A 16,958-nucleotide genomic window follows, 5' to 3' on the forward strand; every position below is an offset into this window, starting at 1 on the left:
GATGAAAAGCTTCTCTCTCCTACTTTCCTTTCCTGACCTTTGGCCTTTTGACCTCTGCCCTCAGGTAGCACCAGCGAGAACATGCTGGAGGGCGTCACCAAGCTGGGCTACCCGTTGCTAGGAGACATCGTCAAGATGGAGATCGTCATCGAGGAGTCCTACGAGTTCAAGGTCAGGGGTCGTGGGTGTCGTTCCTCTGGTGGTGGGGGGAAGGGGGAGGGGGTGTGGGCTACGCCTGGCGGCCGGTTCACGGGAGGATTCCACAAGGTTGCGCCGCCTCACTCGGTCACTCAGCCTACAAACGGTGAGCCCTCCGGTTAAGGGCTCCAAGGCAAGGCTGTAAATGGACTGGTGCAAAAGAGGGCTGAATGGCCTCCTGCTGTTCCTGTGTGACAAGCTGGAGGAAAGGGGACTGAATGGCCTCCTGCTGTTCCTATGGGACAGACTGGAGGAGAGGGGACTGAATGGCCTCCTGCTGTTCCTGTGTGACAGGCTGGAGGAGAGGGGACTGAATGGCCTCCTGCTGTTCCTGTGGGACAGACTGGAGGAGAGGGGACTGAATGGCCTCCTGCTGTTCCTGTGTGACAGGCTGGAGGAGAGGGGACTGAATGGCCTCCTGCTGTTCCTGTGTAACAGGCTGGAGGGAGGGGGGACTGAATGGCCTCGTGCTGTTCCTGTGTGACAGGCTGGAGGAGGGGGGACTGAATGGCCTCGTGCTGTTCCTGTGTGACAGGCTGGAGGAGAGGGGACTGAATGGCCTCCTGCTGTTCCTGTGGGACAGACTGGAGGAGAGGGGACTGAATGGCCTCCTGCTGTTCCTGTGGGACAGACTGGAGGAGAGGGGACTGAATGGCCTCCTGCTGTTCCTGTGGGACAGACTGGAGGAGAGGGGACTGAATGGCCTCCTGCTGTTCCTGTGTGACAGGCTGGAGGAGAGGGGACTGAATGGCCTCCTGCTGTTCCTGTGTAACAGGCTGGAGGGAGGGGGGACTGAATGGCCTCGTGCTGTTCCTGTGTGACAGGCTGGAGGGGGGGGACTGAATGGCCTTGTGGTGTTCCTGTGCGACAGGCTGGAGGAGGAGGGGCTGAATGGCCTCCTGCTGTTCTTGTGTGACAGGCTGGAGGAGGGGGGACTGAATGGCCTCGTGCTGTTCCTGTGTGACAGGCTGGAGGGAGAGGGGGGGGCTGAATGGCCTCCTGCTGTTCCTGTGTGACAGGCTGGAGGGAGAGGGGGGGCTGAATGGCCTCCTGTTGTTCCTGTGTGACAGGCTGGAGGGAGGGGGGGGGCTGAATGGCCTTCTGCTGTTCCTGTCTGACAGGCTGGAGGGAGAAGGGGGGCTGAATGGCCTCCTGCTGTTCCTGTGTGACAGGCTGGAGGGAGAGGGGGGGCTGAATGGCCTCCTGCTGTTCCTGTGTGACAGGCTGGAGGGAGAGGGGGGGGCTGAATGGCCTCGTGCTGTTCCTGTGTGACAGGCTGGAGGGAGGGGGGGGCTGAATGGCCTCCTGCTGTTCCTGTGTGACAGGCTGGAGGAGGGAGGGGGGGCTGAATGGCCTCCTGCTGTTCCTGTGTGACAGGCTGGAGGGAGAGGGGGGGCTGAATGGCCTCCTGCTGTTCCTGTGTGACAGGCTGGAGGGAGGGGGGGGGCTGAATGGCCTCCTGCTGTTCCTGTGGGACAGGCTGGAGGGAGAGGGGGGGCTGAATGGCCTCCTGCTGTTCCTGTGTGATGAACGGTGTCTCTGTCCCCCAGAGCACGGTGGACAAACTGATAAAGAAGACAAACTTGGCGCTAGTGGTGAGCAGCAGCAGCTGGCGGGAGCAGTTTGTTAATGCAGTGACGGTCAGCGCTGGTGAGTGACCTCGGACAGCGGGTACAGCTGGGGGCGCGGGAGAGGCGAGGGGCGGTGTACCATCCCAGAACCATCCCCCACCGGCACAGCCACCTCTTTCCCCTGCCCCCCCCCCCCCCCACCCAAGCTGACCGTTCCACCTTGGAATCCTGCTCCTGAAAATCCCAACCAGTTTCCTTGTCCCCACGTGGACCAGAGGACAGTGAAAAGTTTTGTTTCTGCGTGCAGTTCAAGGCAATCAAGGACTTACAGACGGTTGGGTGTTTATTCAGAGCGAGGGAATTCAGGGGGTGGGGAGAGAGGGAGAGAGAGAGAGACGGAGGTGGTGAAAGGTAAAGAGAGGGAGAGAGAGAGACGGAGGTGGTGAAAGGTAAAGAGAGTGAGAGAGAGAGAGAGAGAGACAAGAGTAGGTGCAGAGAAAGAGAGTGATAGAGAGAGGAGGGAAAACAGGAGAAAAGAGAGGGGGGATAAACAGGAATACAGAACAAGAGGGATGCAGGGGGGAAGAGGGAGAGAGTGGGGGAAAGAGAGGGAGGGATAGAGAGGGGGGATGGGGAAGAGAGAGAGAGAGAGAGAGTGAGTGACAGGTAGGGAGAGAGAGCGCGAGTGGGAGAGGAAGAGGGTGAGAGAGCGGGCGAAAGGGGGGAAGGGAGAGGGGGAGAGAGTTGGGGAGAAGGAGAGAGATTAACAAGTGGGGGGAGAGAGGGGAGAGAGAGGGAGACAGACTTGGGGGAGTTTGTAGTGGGACAGCGATGAAGTGTTTAACTGCTCAATACACTGATTAGAATCCAGATGGCTGGCTCACTCACTCACACACACTCAGTCAGTCACTCTCACTCTCACTCACTCACTCAGTCAGTCAGACACACAGTCAGTCAGTCACTCACTCTCACTCACTCACTCACACACACTCAGTCAGTCACTCACTCTCACTCACACACAGTCAGTCACTCACTCAGTCAGTCAGACACACACTCAGTCAGTCACTCACTCTCACTCACTCACTCACTCACTCACTCAGTCAGTCAGACACAGTCAGTCAGTCACTCACTCTCACTCACACACACTCAGTCAGTCACTCACTCTCACTCACTCACACACAGTCAGTCAGTCACTCTCACTCACTCACTCAGTCAGTCAGTCAGACACAGTCAGACTCACTCACTCACTCACACACACTCAGTCACTCACACACACAGTCAGTCAGTCACTCTCACTCACACTCACTCACTCAGTCAGTCAGACACAGTCAGTCAGTCACTGACTCTCACTCACTCACTCACACTCACTCACTCACTCACACACAGTCAGTCAGTCACTCACTCATTCTCTCAGTCACTCAGACACACAGTCACTCACTCTCTCTCAGTCACACACACAGTCAGTCACTCACTCACTCTCAGTCACTCAGACACACACAGTCAGTCAGTCACTCACAGTCAGTCAGTCACTCACTCACTCTCTCAGTCACTCAGACACACAGTCAGTCACTCACTCACAGTCACTCAGTCACACACAGTCAGTCACTCAGTCAGTCACTCACTCACACAGTCAGTCACTCATTCACTCTCAGTTACTCACACACAGAGTCAGTCAGTCACTCACTCAGTCAGTCACTCACTCAGTCACACACACACAGTCAGTCACTCACTCACTCAGTCACTCACACACACACACAGTCACTCACTCACTCTCTATCTCACACACACACTCAGTCAGTCACTCACTCACGCTCTCTCAGTCACTCACACACACAGTCACTCACTCACTCACTCACACACACACAGTCAGTCACTCACTCACCCAGTCCCTCACTCAGTCAGTCTGTCAGTCACTCAGTCCCCTATTTCCACCCTAACCTACTCATCCCTGGACACTATGGGACAATTTCCCATGGCCAATCCACCCTAACCTGCACATCCCTGGACACTATGGGACAATTTCCCATGGCCAATCCACCCTAACCTGCACATCCCTGGACACTATGGGACAATTTCCCATGGCCAATCCACCCTAACCTGCACATCCCTGGACACTATGGGACAATTTCCCACGGCCAATCCACCCTAACCTGCACATCCCTGGACACTATGGGACAATTTCCCACGGCCAATCCACCCCAACCTGCACATCTTTGGACTGTGGGAGGAAACCGGAGCACCCGGAGGAAACCCACTCAGACACGGGGAGAATGTGCAAACTCCACACAGACAGTCGCCCGAGGGTGGGATCGAACGCAGTTCCCTGGTGCTGAGAGGCAGCAGCACTAACCACTGAGCCACTGTTGGATTGCCTGACACTGATAACCCGCAGACCCCGATGAGGGGCCAGAGCTGATTGGAAACCCCTTGGTCATGTTCCGGTCTCAGTAAGGAGCCTGACTGATGGACTGGAGTTAATCAGCACACTCAGCTTTGTTGGAATAACAATTGCCTTTGACACTGACACGTGTCCCAACCATTACTAAAATTAAATGAAAATAATTACACAATTACAGAGTTGATTAATCTCACAAAAGATTAAGTCTCATCATGTTAGCGGAACTAACCAGAGCATCTCGTCTGGCACAGACTCAAGGTGTGAGAGATATTACCATCCAAACTGTCCCCACGATTACCGCACTAACCCCATGCTGTCCCTGTCCCTGGGTGTGTTTGATAGCGGGGGGGAGCGCAGAGGGAGCTTTCCCCTGTATCAAACCCTGTGCTGTCCCTGTCCTGGGTGTGTTTGATGGGGGGGGGGGACAGTATAGAGGGAGCTTTCCCCTGGATCTAACCGTGTGCTGTCCCTGTCCTGGGAGTGTGTGATGGGGGGGACAGTGTAGAGGGAGCTTTACTCTGTATCTAACCCTGTGCTGTCTCTGTCCCTGGGAGTGTGTGATGGGGGGGACAGTGTAGAGGGAGCTTTACTCTGTATCTAACCCTGTGCTGTCCCTGTCACTGGGAGTGTTTGATGGGGGGACAGTGTAGAGGGAGCTTTACTCTGTATCTAACCGTGTGCTGTCCCTGTCCCAGGGGGTGTTTGATGGGGGGACAGTGTAGAGGGAGCTTTACTCTGTATCTAACCCTGTGCTGTCCCTGTCCTGGGAGTGTTTGATGGGGGACAGTGTAGAGGGAGCTTTACTCTGTATCTAACCCCGTGCTGTCCCTGGCCTGGGAGTGTTTGATGGGGGACAGTGTAGAGAGAGCTTTACTCTGTATCTAACCCCGTGCTGTCGCTGTCCTGGGAGTGTTTGATGGAGGGGACAGTGTAGAGGGAGCTTTACTCTGTATCTAACCCTGTGCTGTCCCTGTTAGGTGAGGATGATGATGAAGATGGTCCGATTGAGGAGAGACTGCCCTCCTGCTTCGATTACATCATGCACTTCCTGACTGTTTTCTGGAAAGTTCTGTTTGCGTTTGTCCCCCCGACGGAGTACTGGAATGGCTGGGCCTGCTTTACCGTTTCCATCATCCTGATTGGGGTGTTGACCGCACTCACCGGAGACTTGGCTACTCACTTTGGCTGCACCGTGGGCCTGAAGAGCTCGGTCACTGCCATCGTCTTTGTGGCTTTGGGCACATCTGTACCAGGTAACGGTGGGAGGGACAGCTACACCAACATCCACAGCCCCCGCTCCCTCAGCACTGACCCTCCGACAGCCCCCGCTCCCTCAGCACTGACCCTCCGAGAGCCCCCGCTCCCTCAGCACTGACCCTCCGACAGCCCCCGCTCCCTCAGCACTGACCCTCCGAGAGCCCCCGCTCCCTCAGCACTGACCCTCTGACAGTGCCCACTCCCTCAGCACTGACCCTCCGACAGTGCCCACTCCCTCAGCACTGACCCTCCGACAGTGCCCACTCCCTCAGCACTGACCCTCCGACAGTGCCCACTCCCTCAGCACTAACCCTCTGACAGTGCCCACTCCCTCAGCACTGACCCTCCGACAGTGCCCACTCCCTCAGCACTGACCCTCCGACAGTGCCCACTCCCTCAGCACTAACCCTCTGACAGTGCCCACTCCCTCAGCACTGACCCTCCGACAGCCCCCGCTCCCTCAGCACTGACCCTCCGACAGAGCCCACTCCCTCAGCACTGACCTTCCGACAGCTCCCACTCCTTCAGCACTGACCCTCCAACAGTGCCCGCTCCCTCAGCACTGACCCTCTGACAGTGCCCGCTCCCTCAGCACTGACACTCCGACAGCCCCCGCTCCCTCAGCACTGACCCTCCGACAGCCCCCGCTCCCTCAGCACTGACCCTCTGACAGAGCCCACTTCCTCAGCACTGACCTTCTGACAGCCCCCACTCCTTCAGCACTGACCCTCCGACAGCGCCCGCTCCCTCAGCACTGACCCTCCGACAGTACCCGCTCCCTCAGCACTGACCCTCCGACAGTGCCCACTCCTTCAGCACTGACCCTCCGACAGTACCCGCTCCCTCAGCGCTGACCCTCCGACAGTGCCCACTCCCTCAGCGCTGACCCTCCGACGGTGCCCACTCCCTCAGCGCTGACCCTCTGACGGTGCCCACTCCCTCAGCGCTGACCCTCTGACAGTGCCCACTCCCTCAGCGCTGACCCTCTGACAGTGCCCACTCCCTCAGCGCTGACCCTCTGACAGTGCCCACTCCCTCAGCGCTGACCCTCTGACAGTGCCTGCTCCCTCAGCGCTGACCCTCTGACAGTGCCTGCTCCCTCAGCACTGACCCTCTGACAGTGCCTGCTCCCTCAGCACTGACCCTCCGACAGAGCCCACTCCCTCAGCACTGACCCTCCGACAGAGCCCGCTCCATCAGCACTGACCCTCCGACAGTGCCCACTCCCTCAGCACTGACCCTCCAACAGTGCTCACTCCCTCAGCACTGACCCTCCGACAGTGCCCACTCCCTCAGCACTGACCCTCCGACAGTGCCCACTCCCTCAGCACTGACCCTCCGACAGTGCCCACTCCCTCAGCGCTGACCCTCCGACAGTGCCCACTCCCTCAGCACTGACCCTCCGACAGTGCCCACTCCCTCAGCACTGACCCTCCGACAGTGCCCACTCCCTCAGCACTGACCCTCCGACAGTGCCCACTCCCTCAGCACTGACCCTCCGACAGAGCCCGCTCCATCAGCACTGACCCTCCGACAGAGCCCACTCCCTCAGCACTGACCCTCCGACAGAGCCCGCTCCCTCAGCACTGACCCTCCGACAGTGCGGCACTCCCTCAGCACTGACCCTCCAACAGTGTGGCACTCCCTCAGCACTGACCCTCCGACAGCGCCCACTCCCTCAGCACTGACCCTCCGACAGAGCCCACTCCCTCAGCACTGACCCTCCGACAGTGCCCACTCCCTCAGCACTGACCCTCCGACAGAGCCCACTCCCTCATCACTGACCCTCCGACAGTGCCCACTCCCTCAGCACTGACCCTCCGACAGTGCCCGCTCCCTCAGCACTGACCCTCCGACAGTGCCCACTCCCTCAGCACTGACCCTCCGACAGCGCCCACTCCCTCAGCACTGACCCTCCGACAGTGCCCACTCCCTCAGCACTGACCCTCCGACAGTGCCCACTCCCTCAGCGCTGACCCTCTCTTTGAGTTCTTTCTGTTTCCCACTGGTCTCTCCGAATGTCAGTGATGTTGAAGGTCCTGAGCCCTGAGGGGCTATGCTGCAGGAAGGAGATATTTCGGCCCACTTGGGCCATGCTGGCTGTTTGAGAGATGTCTCTCCCCCCGAGCCTGCAAATCTCTCCTTCGCAGTTCCTAATCTAGCTCCCCTTGACCGTGTGTGTTCATGGAAATGTTCTGTGCCCTCCCTTACACCCTTTCTCTCCGTTTCTGTCCAGACACATTTGCCAGTCGAGTGGCTGCTATCCAAGACCAGTATGCCGACGCTTCCATTGGTAATGTCACCGGGAGCAATGCCGTCAACGTCTTTCTGGGAATCGGGGTGGCCTGGTCCATCGCCGCTATCTACTGGGCCACCAAGGGACAGAAGTTCCAAGTGGAGCCTGGAAATCTGGCTTTCTCAGTCACCATCTTCACCATCTTCGCCTTCATCGCCATCGCCATCCTCATGTACCGGCGGCGACCGCAAATCGGAGGTGAACTCGGAGGCACGAGGGTCAGCAAGACCATCACCTCTGGCTTCTTTGTGACTCTCTGGCTGGCCTACGTCATCCTGTCCTCCCTGGAGGCATACTGTCACATCAACGGCTTCTGAGGCCCGGGTCCTGAGGCCTCGTCACCGAACAGTCCTGAGGCCTGGTCGCCTAGGAGTTCTGAGGCCTAGTCATCTGGGAGTTCTAAGTCCTGGTCGCTTAGGAGTTCTGAGGCCTAGTCTCTGGGGAGTTCTGTGGCCTAGACTTTTGGGAGTTCTGACATCTCGTCTTTGGAGGTTCTGAGGCCTAGTCCATGGGAGTTCTGAGGCCGAGACTTTTGGGAGTTCTGAGGCCTGGTCCCCGGGAGTTCTAATGCCTTGTCCTTTGACAGTTCTGAGGCCTAGTCCTTTGAGAGTTCCGAGGCCTAGCGGTTTGGGAGCTCTGTGGCTTGGTCCCTGGGGAGTTCTGAGGCCTGGTCACGGGGTGATTATGGTCTACATATACTTGGAAAGGTGCAGACTCCCAAAGAGCTGGGTTTATCTGATGAGACATTAAGATCATGCAATGTGAAAGCAAATTCTTCTCACACCCAGGAGCAGGACTCCTCCCACCTCCCCTCCCTTACTGTTTGACCTTAGAGATGGGGGCAGGTTAGTAGTACAGCCGTTGGATGACATAGGCCACGCAGTCAAATCCCTACCCAGCTCCTGGTCGGACTTTAATCCAACGAATAGAATTAACATCTTGTCTCAGGGACGGAGACCATCCATTGTTCAGTCACTAAAGCTGTTGAGGAAGTGAGGAAATCTGCCGACCTTACCTAGCCGGGCCTACATGTGGCTCCAGTCTGATAGAGGCAATTACAGATGGCTAATGGATGGTGGGCCTAGTCAGGAAAGGCCCAATCACATGATGCAATACTGTAGACACCTGGCCCCTCTGGGACAGGAGCCTCCTGAGGGAACTGGGGATGCAGGGGGATTTGGACTGGGTACCAGTGTTCCCCCACCCCCACAGGAACCTGCCCCATATTCAGCCGTGACTGGCTCTGACCCCACAAATTGACACTGCCCTCCCTTCAATATCCCACACTCACACTCTCCCCCTTCAATATCCCACACTCACACTACCTCCTTCAATATCCCACACTCACACAACCCCCTTCAATATCCCACACTCACACAACCCCCTTCAATATCCCACACTCACCCCTCCCTTCAATATCCCACACTCACACTCTCCCCCTTCAATATCCCACACTCACACTCTCCCCCTTCAATATCCCACACTCACACAACCCCCTTCAATATCCCACACTCACACAACCCCCTTCAATATCCCACACTCACACAACCCCCTTCAATATCCCACACACACACTCCCCCCTTCAATGTCCCACACTCACACCCCCCTTCAATATTCCACATTCACAGTCCCCCCTACTCTATCCCACACTCACACCCCCCCTTCAATATCCCACACTCACACCCCCCCTACAATATCCCACATTCCCCCTCTTCAATATCACAAACTCACACTCCCCTCCGTTCAATATCCCACACACCCCCTTCAATATCCCACACTCACCCCCTTCAATATCCCCCTCCTCCACTTCAATATCCCACACTCTCACACCCCCCCTTCAATATCCCACACTCACACTCCTCCCTTCAATATCCCACATCCCCCCCTTCAATATCCCACACTCACACTCCTCCCTTCAATATCCCACATCCCCCCCTTCAATATCCCACACTCCCTCCCTTCAATATCCCACACTCACACTCCTCCCTTCAATATCCCACACTCACACTCCCCCCCTTCAATATCCCACACTCCCTCCCTTCAATATCCCACACTCACACTCCTCCCTTCAATATCCCACACTCACACCCCCCCTTCAATATCCTACACTCACACTCCCCCCTTCAATATCCCACACTCACACTCCCCCCTTCAATGTCCCACACTCACACCCCCCTTCAGTATCCCACACTCCCCCCTTCAATGTCCCACACTCACACTCCCCCCTTCAATATCCCACGCTCACCCCCCCCTTCAATATCCCACACTCACACCCCCCCTTCAATATCCCACACTCACACCCCCCCTTCAATATCCCACACTCCCCCCTTCAATGTCCCACACTCACACTCCCCCCTTCAATATCCCACACTCACACTCCCCCTTCAATATCCCACACTCACACCCCCCTTCAGTATCCCACACTCCCCCCTTCAATGTCCCACACTCACACTCCCCCCTTCAATATCCCACGCTCACCCCCCCCTTCAATATCCCACACTCACACCCCCCCTTCAATATCCCACACTCACACCCCCCTTCAGTATCCCACACTCCCCCCTTCAATGTCCCACACTCACACTCCCCCCTTCAATATCCCACACTCACACTCCCCCCTTCAATGTCCCACACTCACACCCCCCTTCAGTATCCCACACTCCCCCCTTCAATGTCCCACACTCACACTCCCCCCTTCAATATCCCACACTCACCCCCCCCTTCAATATCCTACACTCACACTCCCCCCTTCAATATCCCACGCTCACCCCCCCCTTCAATATCCCACACTCACACTCCCCCCTTCAATAACTCACACTCACACTCCCCCCTTCAATATCCCACACTCACACTCCCCCCTTCAATAACTCACACTCACACTCCCCCCTTCAATGTCCCACATCACACTCCCCCTTCAATGTCCCACACTCACACTCCCCCCCTTCAATATCCCACAGCCCCCTTCAATATCCCACACTCACACTACCCCCTTCAATATCCCACACTCACACCCCCCCTTCAATATCCCACGCTCACTACCCCCTTCAATATCCCACACTCACACTCCCCCCCCCCCCACAATATCCCACGCTCACCCCCCCCTTCAATATCCCACACTCACACTCCCCCCCCCCCACAATATCCCACGCTCACCCCCCCCTTCAATATCCCACGCTCACCCCCCCCTTCAATATCCCACACTCACACTCCCCCCTTCAATATCCCACGCTCACCCCCCCTTCAATATCCCACACTCACACTCCCCCCCTTCAATGTCCCACACTCACACTCCCCCCCCACAATATCCCACACTCACACTCCCCCCCCTTCAATATCCCACACCCACACTACCCCCCTTCAATATCCCACACCCACACTACCCCCCTTCAATATCCCACACCCACACTCCCCCCCCTTCAATATCCCACACTCACACTCCCCCCCTTCAATATCCCACACTCACACTCCCCCCCTTCAATATCCCACACTCACACTCCCCCCTTCAATATCCCACACTCACACTCCCCCCCTTCAATATCCCACACTCACACTCCCCCCCCTTCAATATCCCACACTCACACTCCCCCCTTCAATATCCCACACTCACACTCCCCCCTTCAATATCCCACACTCACACTCCCCCCCTTCAATATCCCACACTCTCACTCCCCCCTTCAATATCCCACACTCACACCCCCCCTTCAATACCCACACTCACACCCCCCCTTCAATACCCACACTCACACTCCCCCCTACAATATCCCACACTCACACCCCCCCTTCAATATCCCACACTCACACAACCCCCTTCAATATCCCACACTCACACCCCCACTTCAATATCCCACACTCACACCCCCCCTTCAATATCCCACATCCCCCCCTTCAATATCCCACATCCCCCCCTTCAATATTCCACACTCACACTCCCCCCCCTTCAATGTCCCACACTCACACTCCCCCCTTCAATATCCCACATCCCCCCCTTCAATATTCCACACTCACACTCCCCCCCCTTCAATATCCCACACTCACACTCCCCCCTTCAATATCCCACACTCACACCACCCCCTTCAATATCCCACATCCCCCCTTCAATATCCCACACTCACACTACCCCCTTCAATATCCCACACTCCCTCCCTTCAATATCCCACATCCCCTCCTCAATATCCCACACTCACACCCCCCTTCAATATCCCACATCCCCCCCTTCAATATCCCACACTCCCTCCCTTCAATATCCCACACTCACACTCCCCCCCCTTCAATATCCCACACTCACTCCCCCCTTCAATATCCCACACTCACACCCCCCCCCTTCAATACCCACACTCACACCCCCCCTTCAATACCCACACTCACACTCCCCCCTTCAATATCCCACACTCACACCCCCCGTTCCACATCCCACACTCACACCCCCCGTTCCACATCCCACACTCACACCCCCCCTCAATATCCCAAACTCACTCCCTTCAATATCCCACACTCACTCCCCCCTTCAATATCCCACACTCACTCCCCCTTCAATATCCCACACTCACACCCCCCCCTTCAATACCCACACTCACACCCCCCCTTCAATACCCACACTCACACTCCCCCCTTCAATATCCCACACTCACACCCCCCGTTCCACATCCCACACTCACAACCCCCTCAATATCCCACACTCACACACCCCCTTCAATAACTCACACTCACACTCCCCCTTCAATATCCCACACTCACACCCCCTTCAATATCCCACACTCACTCCCCCCTTCAATATCCCACACTCACACTCCCCCTTCAATATCCCACATTCACACTCCCCCCTTCAATATCCCACGTCCCCACCTTCAGTATCCCACACTCACACCCCCCCTTCAATATCCCACACTCACACTCCCCCCTCAATGTCCCACACTCACACTCCCCCCTTCAATATCCCACACTCTCACTCTCCTCTTCAATATGCAGAGGGTGTACTGACCAGGCCCTGGGTAATAGTGACTGGGAGGGTGCAGTGACCAGGCCTTGGGTAATAGTGACCGGGAGGGTGTAGTGACTGGGCCCTGGGTAATAGTGACCAGGAGAATGTAGTGACCAGGCCCTGGGTAATAGTGACCGGGAGGGTGTAGTGACTGGGGCCTGGGTAATAGTGACCGGGAGGGTGTAGTGACTGGGCCCTGGGTAATAGTGACCGGGAGGGCGTAGTGACCGGGCCCTGGGTAATAGTGACCAGAAGGGTGTAGTGACTGGGCCCTGGGTAATAGTGACCGGGAGACTGTAGTGATCGGGCCCTGGGTAATAGTGACCGGGAGACTGTAGTGATCGGGCCCTGGGTAATAGTGACCAGGAGACTGTAGTGATCGGGCCCTGGGTAATAGTGACCAGGTGAATGTACTGACCAGGCCCTGGGTAATAGTGACCGGGAGGGTGTAGTGACCAGGCCCTGGGTAATAGTGACCAGGAGGGTGTAGTGACCAGCCCTGGATAGTAGTGACCGGGAGGGTGTAGTAACCAGGCCCTGGGTAATAGTGACCGGGAGGGTGTAGTGACCGGGCCCTGGGTAATAGTGACCAGGAGAATGTACTGACTGGGCCCTGGGTAATAGTGACCGGGAAGGTGTTGTGACCGGGCCCTGGGTAATAGTGACCAGGTGAATGTACTGACCAGGCTCAGGGTAATAGTGACCGGGAGGGTGTAGTGACTGGACCCTGGGTAATAGTGACCAGGAGAATGTACTGCCTAGGCCCTGGGTAATATTGACCGGGAGAATGTACTGACCAGGCCCTGGGTAATAGTGACCGGGAGGGTGTAGTGAGCAGGCCCTGGGTAATAGTGACCGGGAAGGTGTGTGACCAGGCCCTGGGTAATAGTGACCGGGAGGGTGTAGTGACCGGGCCCTGGGTAATAGTGACCGGGAGGGTGTAGTGACCGGGCCCTGGGTAATAGTGACCGGGAGGGTGTAGTGACCGGGCCCTGGGTAATAGTGACCAGGAGGGAGTAGTGACTGGGCCTTGGGTAATAGTGACCGGGAGAATGTACTGACTGGTCCCTGGGTAATAGTGACCGGGAAGGTGTTGTGACCGGGCCCTGGGTAATAGTGACCAGGAGAATGTACTGACCAGGCCCTGGGTAATAGTGACTGGGAGGGTGTAGTGACTGGGCCTTGGGTAATAGTGACCGGGAGGGTGTAGTGACCAGGAGAATGTACTGACCAGGCTCTGGGTAATAGCGACCGGGAGGGTGTAGTGACTGGGCCGTGGGTAATAGTGACCACGAGAATGTACTGACCAGGACCTGGGTAATAGTGACCGGGGAATGTACTGACCAGGCTCTGGGTAATAGTGATCGGGTGGGTGTAGTGACCAGGCCCTGGGTAATAGCGACCGGGAGGGTGTAGTGACTGGGCCCTGGGTAATAGTGACCAGGAGAATGTACTGACCAGGCCCTGGGTAGTAGTGACCGGGAGGGTGTAGTGACTGGACCCTGGGTAATAGTGACCAGGAGAATGTACTGCCTAGGCCCTGGGTAATATTGACCGGGAGAATGTACTGACCAGGCCCTGGGTAATAGTGACCGGGAGGGTGTAGTGAGCAGGCCCTGGGTAATAGTGACCGGGAAGGTGTGTGACCAGGCCCTGGGTAATAGTGACCGGGAGGGTGTAGTGACCGGGCCCTGGGTAATAGTGACCGGGAGGGTGTAGTGACCGGGCCCTGGGTAATAGTGACCGGGAGGGTGTAGTGACCGGGCCCTGGGTAATAGTGACCAGGAGGGAGTAGTGACTGGGCCTTGGGTAATAGTGACCGGGAGAATGTACTGACTGGTCCCTGGGTAATAGTGACCGGGAAGGTGTTGTGACCGGGCCCTGGGTAATAGTGACCAGGAGAATGTACTGACCAGGCCCTGGGTAATAGTGACTGGGAGGGTGTAGTGACTGGGCCTTGGGTAATAGTGACCGGGAGGGTGTAGTGACCAGGAGAATGTACTGACCAGGCTCTGGGTAATAGCGACCGGGAGGGTGTAGTGACTGGGCCGTGGGTAATAGTGACCACGAGAATGTACTGACCAGGACCTGGGTAATAGTGACCGGGGAATGTACTGACCAGGCTCTGGGTAATAGTGATCGGGTGGGTGTAGTGACCAGGCCCTGGGTAATAGCGACCGGGAGGGTGTAGTGACTGGGCCCTGGGTAATAGTGACCAGGAGAATGTACTGACCAGGCCCTGGGTAGTAGTGACCGGGAGGGTGTAGTGACCAGGCCCTGGGTAATAGTGACCAGGAGGGTGTAGTGACTGGGCCCTGGGTAATAGTGACCAGTAGAATGTACTGACCAGGCCCTGGGTAATAGTGACCAGGAGAATGTACTGACCAGGCCCTGGGTAATAGTGACCGGGGGGGTGTAGTGACCGGGCCCTGGGTAATAGTGACCAGGAGAATGTACTGACCAGGCCCTGGGTAATAGTGACCGGGCAACGTACTGACCAGGCCCTGGGTGTTATTGACCAGGAGGGTGTACTGACTGGGCCCTGGGTAATAGTGACCAGGAGGGTGTAGTGACTGGGCCCTGGGTAATAGTGACCGGGAGAGTGTAATGACCGGGCCCTGGGTAATAGTCACCGGGAGAATGTACTGACCAGGCCCTGGGTAATAGTGACCGGGAGGGTGTTGTGACCAGGCCCTGGGTAATAGTGACCGGGAGGGTGTAGTGACCGGGCCCTGGGTAATAGTGACCGGGAGGGTGTAGTGAGAAGGCCCTGGGTAATAGTGACTGGGAGGGTGTAGTGACCAGGCCCTGGGTAATAGTGACCGGGGGGGTATAGTGACTGGGCCCTGGGTAATAGTGACCGGGAGAATATACTGACTGGGCCCTGGGTAATAGTGACCGGGAAGGTGTAGTGACCGGGCCCTGGGTAATAGTGACCGGTGAATGTACTGACCAGGCTCTGGGTAATAGTGATCGGGTGGGTGTAGTGACTGGGCCCTGGGTAATAGTGACCGGGAGAGTGTAATGACTGGGCCCTGGGTATTAGTCACCGGGAGAATGTACTGACCAGGCCCTGGGTACTAGTAATTGGGAGGGTGTAGTGACCGGACCCTGGGTAATAGTGACCGGGGGGGTATAGTGACTGGGCCCTGGGTAATAGTGACCAGGAGAATGCACTGACCAGGCCCTGGGTAATAGTGACCAGGAGGGTGTAGTGACTGGGCCCTGGGTAATAGTGACCGGGAGGGTGTAGTGAGAAGGCCCTGGGTAATAGTGACTGGGAGGGTGTAGTGACCAGGCCCTGGGTAATAGTGACCGGGGGGGTATAGTGACTGGGCCCTGGGTAATAGTGACCGGGAGAATATACTGACTGGGCCCTGGGTAATAGTGACCGGGAAGGTGTAGTGACCGGGCCCTGGGTAATAGTGACCGGTGAATGTACTGACCAGGCTCTGGGTAATAGTGATCGGGTGGGTGTAGTGACTGGTCCCTGGGTAATAGTGACCAGGAGGGTGTAGTGACTGGGCCTTGGGTAATAGTGACCGGTGAATGTACTGACCAGGCTCTGGGTAATAGTGATCGGGTGGGTGTAGTGACTGGGCCCTGGGTAATAGTGACCGGGAGAGTGTAATGACTGGGCCCTGGGTATTAGTCACCGGGAGAATGTACTGACCAGGCCCTGGGTACTAGTAATTGGGAGGGTGTAGTGACCGGACCCTGGGTAATAGTGACCGGGGGGGTATAGTGACTGGGCCCTGGGTAATAGTGACCAGGAGAATGCACTGACCAGGCCCTGGGTAATAGTGACCAGGAGGGTGTAGTGACTGGGCCCTGGGTAATAGTGACCGGGAGGGTGTAGTGAGAAGGCCCTGGGTAATAGTGACTGGGAGGGTGTAGTGACCAGGCCCTGGGTAATAGTGACCGGGGGGGTATAGTGACTGGGCCCTGGGTAATAGTGACCGGGAGAATATACTGACTGGGCCCTGGGTAATAGTGACCGGGAAGGTGTAGTGACCGGGCCCTGGGTAATAGTGACCGGTGAATGTACTGACCAGGCTCTGGGTAATAGTGATCGGGTGGGTGTAGTGACTGGTCCCTGGGTAATAGTGACCAGGAGGGTGTAGTGACTGGGCCTTGGGTAATAGTGACCGGTGAATGTACTGACCAGGCTCTGGGTAATAGTGATCGGGTGGGTGTAGTGACTGGGCCCTGGGTAATAGTGACCGGGAGAGTGTAATGACTGGGCCCTGGGTATTAGTCACC

At 56.9% G+C, this 16,958-nt stretch overlaps 1 protein-coding gene across 1 annotated transcript in view; it reads left to right on the plus strand.

Moving 5' to 3' along the window:
• Nucleotides 1–9,120, plus strand: part of LOC122545209 (sodium/calcium exchanger 1-like) — an 82,116-nt gene extending 72,996 nt beyond the window's left edge. Inside the window, exons 4-7 of the mRNA XM_087983554.1 lie at nt 65–171; nt 1,749–1,848; nt 5,145–5,420; nt 7,661–9,120. Coding sequence (XP_087839680.1) covers nt 65–171; nt 1,749–1,848; nt 5,145–5,420; nt 7,661–8,037 — 860 coding nt within the window. The 3' untranslated portion in view covers nt 8,038–9,120. The remainder of the gene's footprint in view (nt 1–64; nt 172–1,748; nt 1,849–5,144; nt 5,421–7,660) is intronic.
• The last annotated feature ends 7,838 nt before the right edge of the window (nt 9,121–16,958 follow it).

The sequence above is a fragment of the Chiloscyllium plagiosum genome, unplaced genomic scaffold (genome assembly GCF_037043375.1).
Source record: "Chiloscyllium plagiosum isolate Xiang-an unplaced genomic scaffold, Cpla_swu_hap1 HiC_scaffold_46, whole genome shotgun sequence".
In the NCBI taxonomy this organism is placed as follows: Eukaryota; Metazoa; Chordata; class Chondrichthyes; order Orectolobiformes; family Hemiscylliidae; genus Chiloscyllium; species Chiloscyllium plagiosum.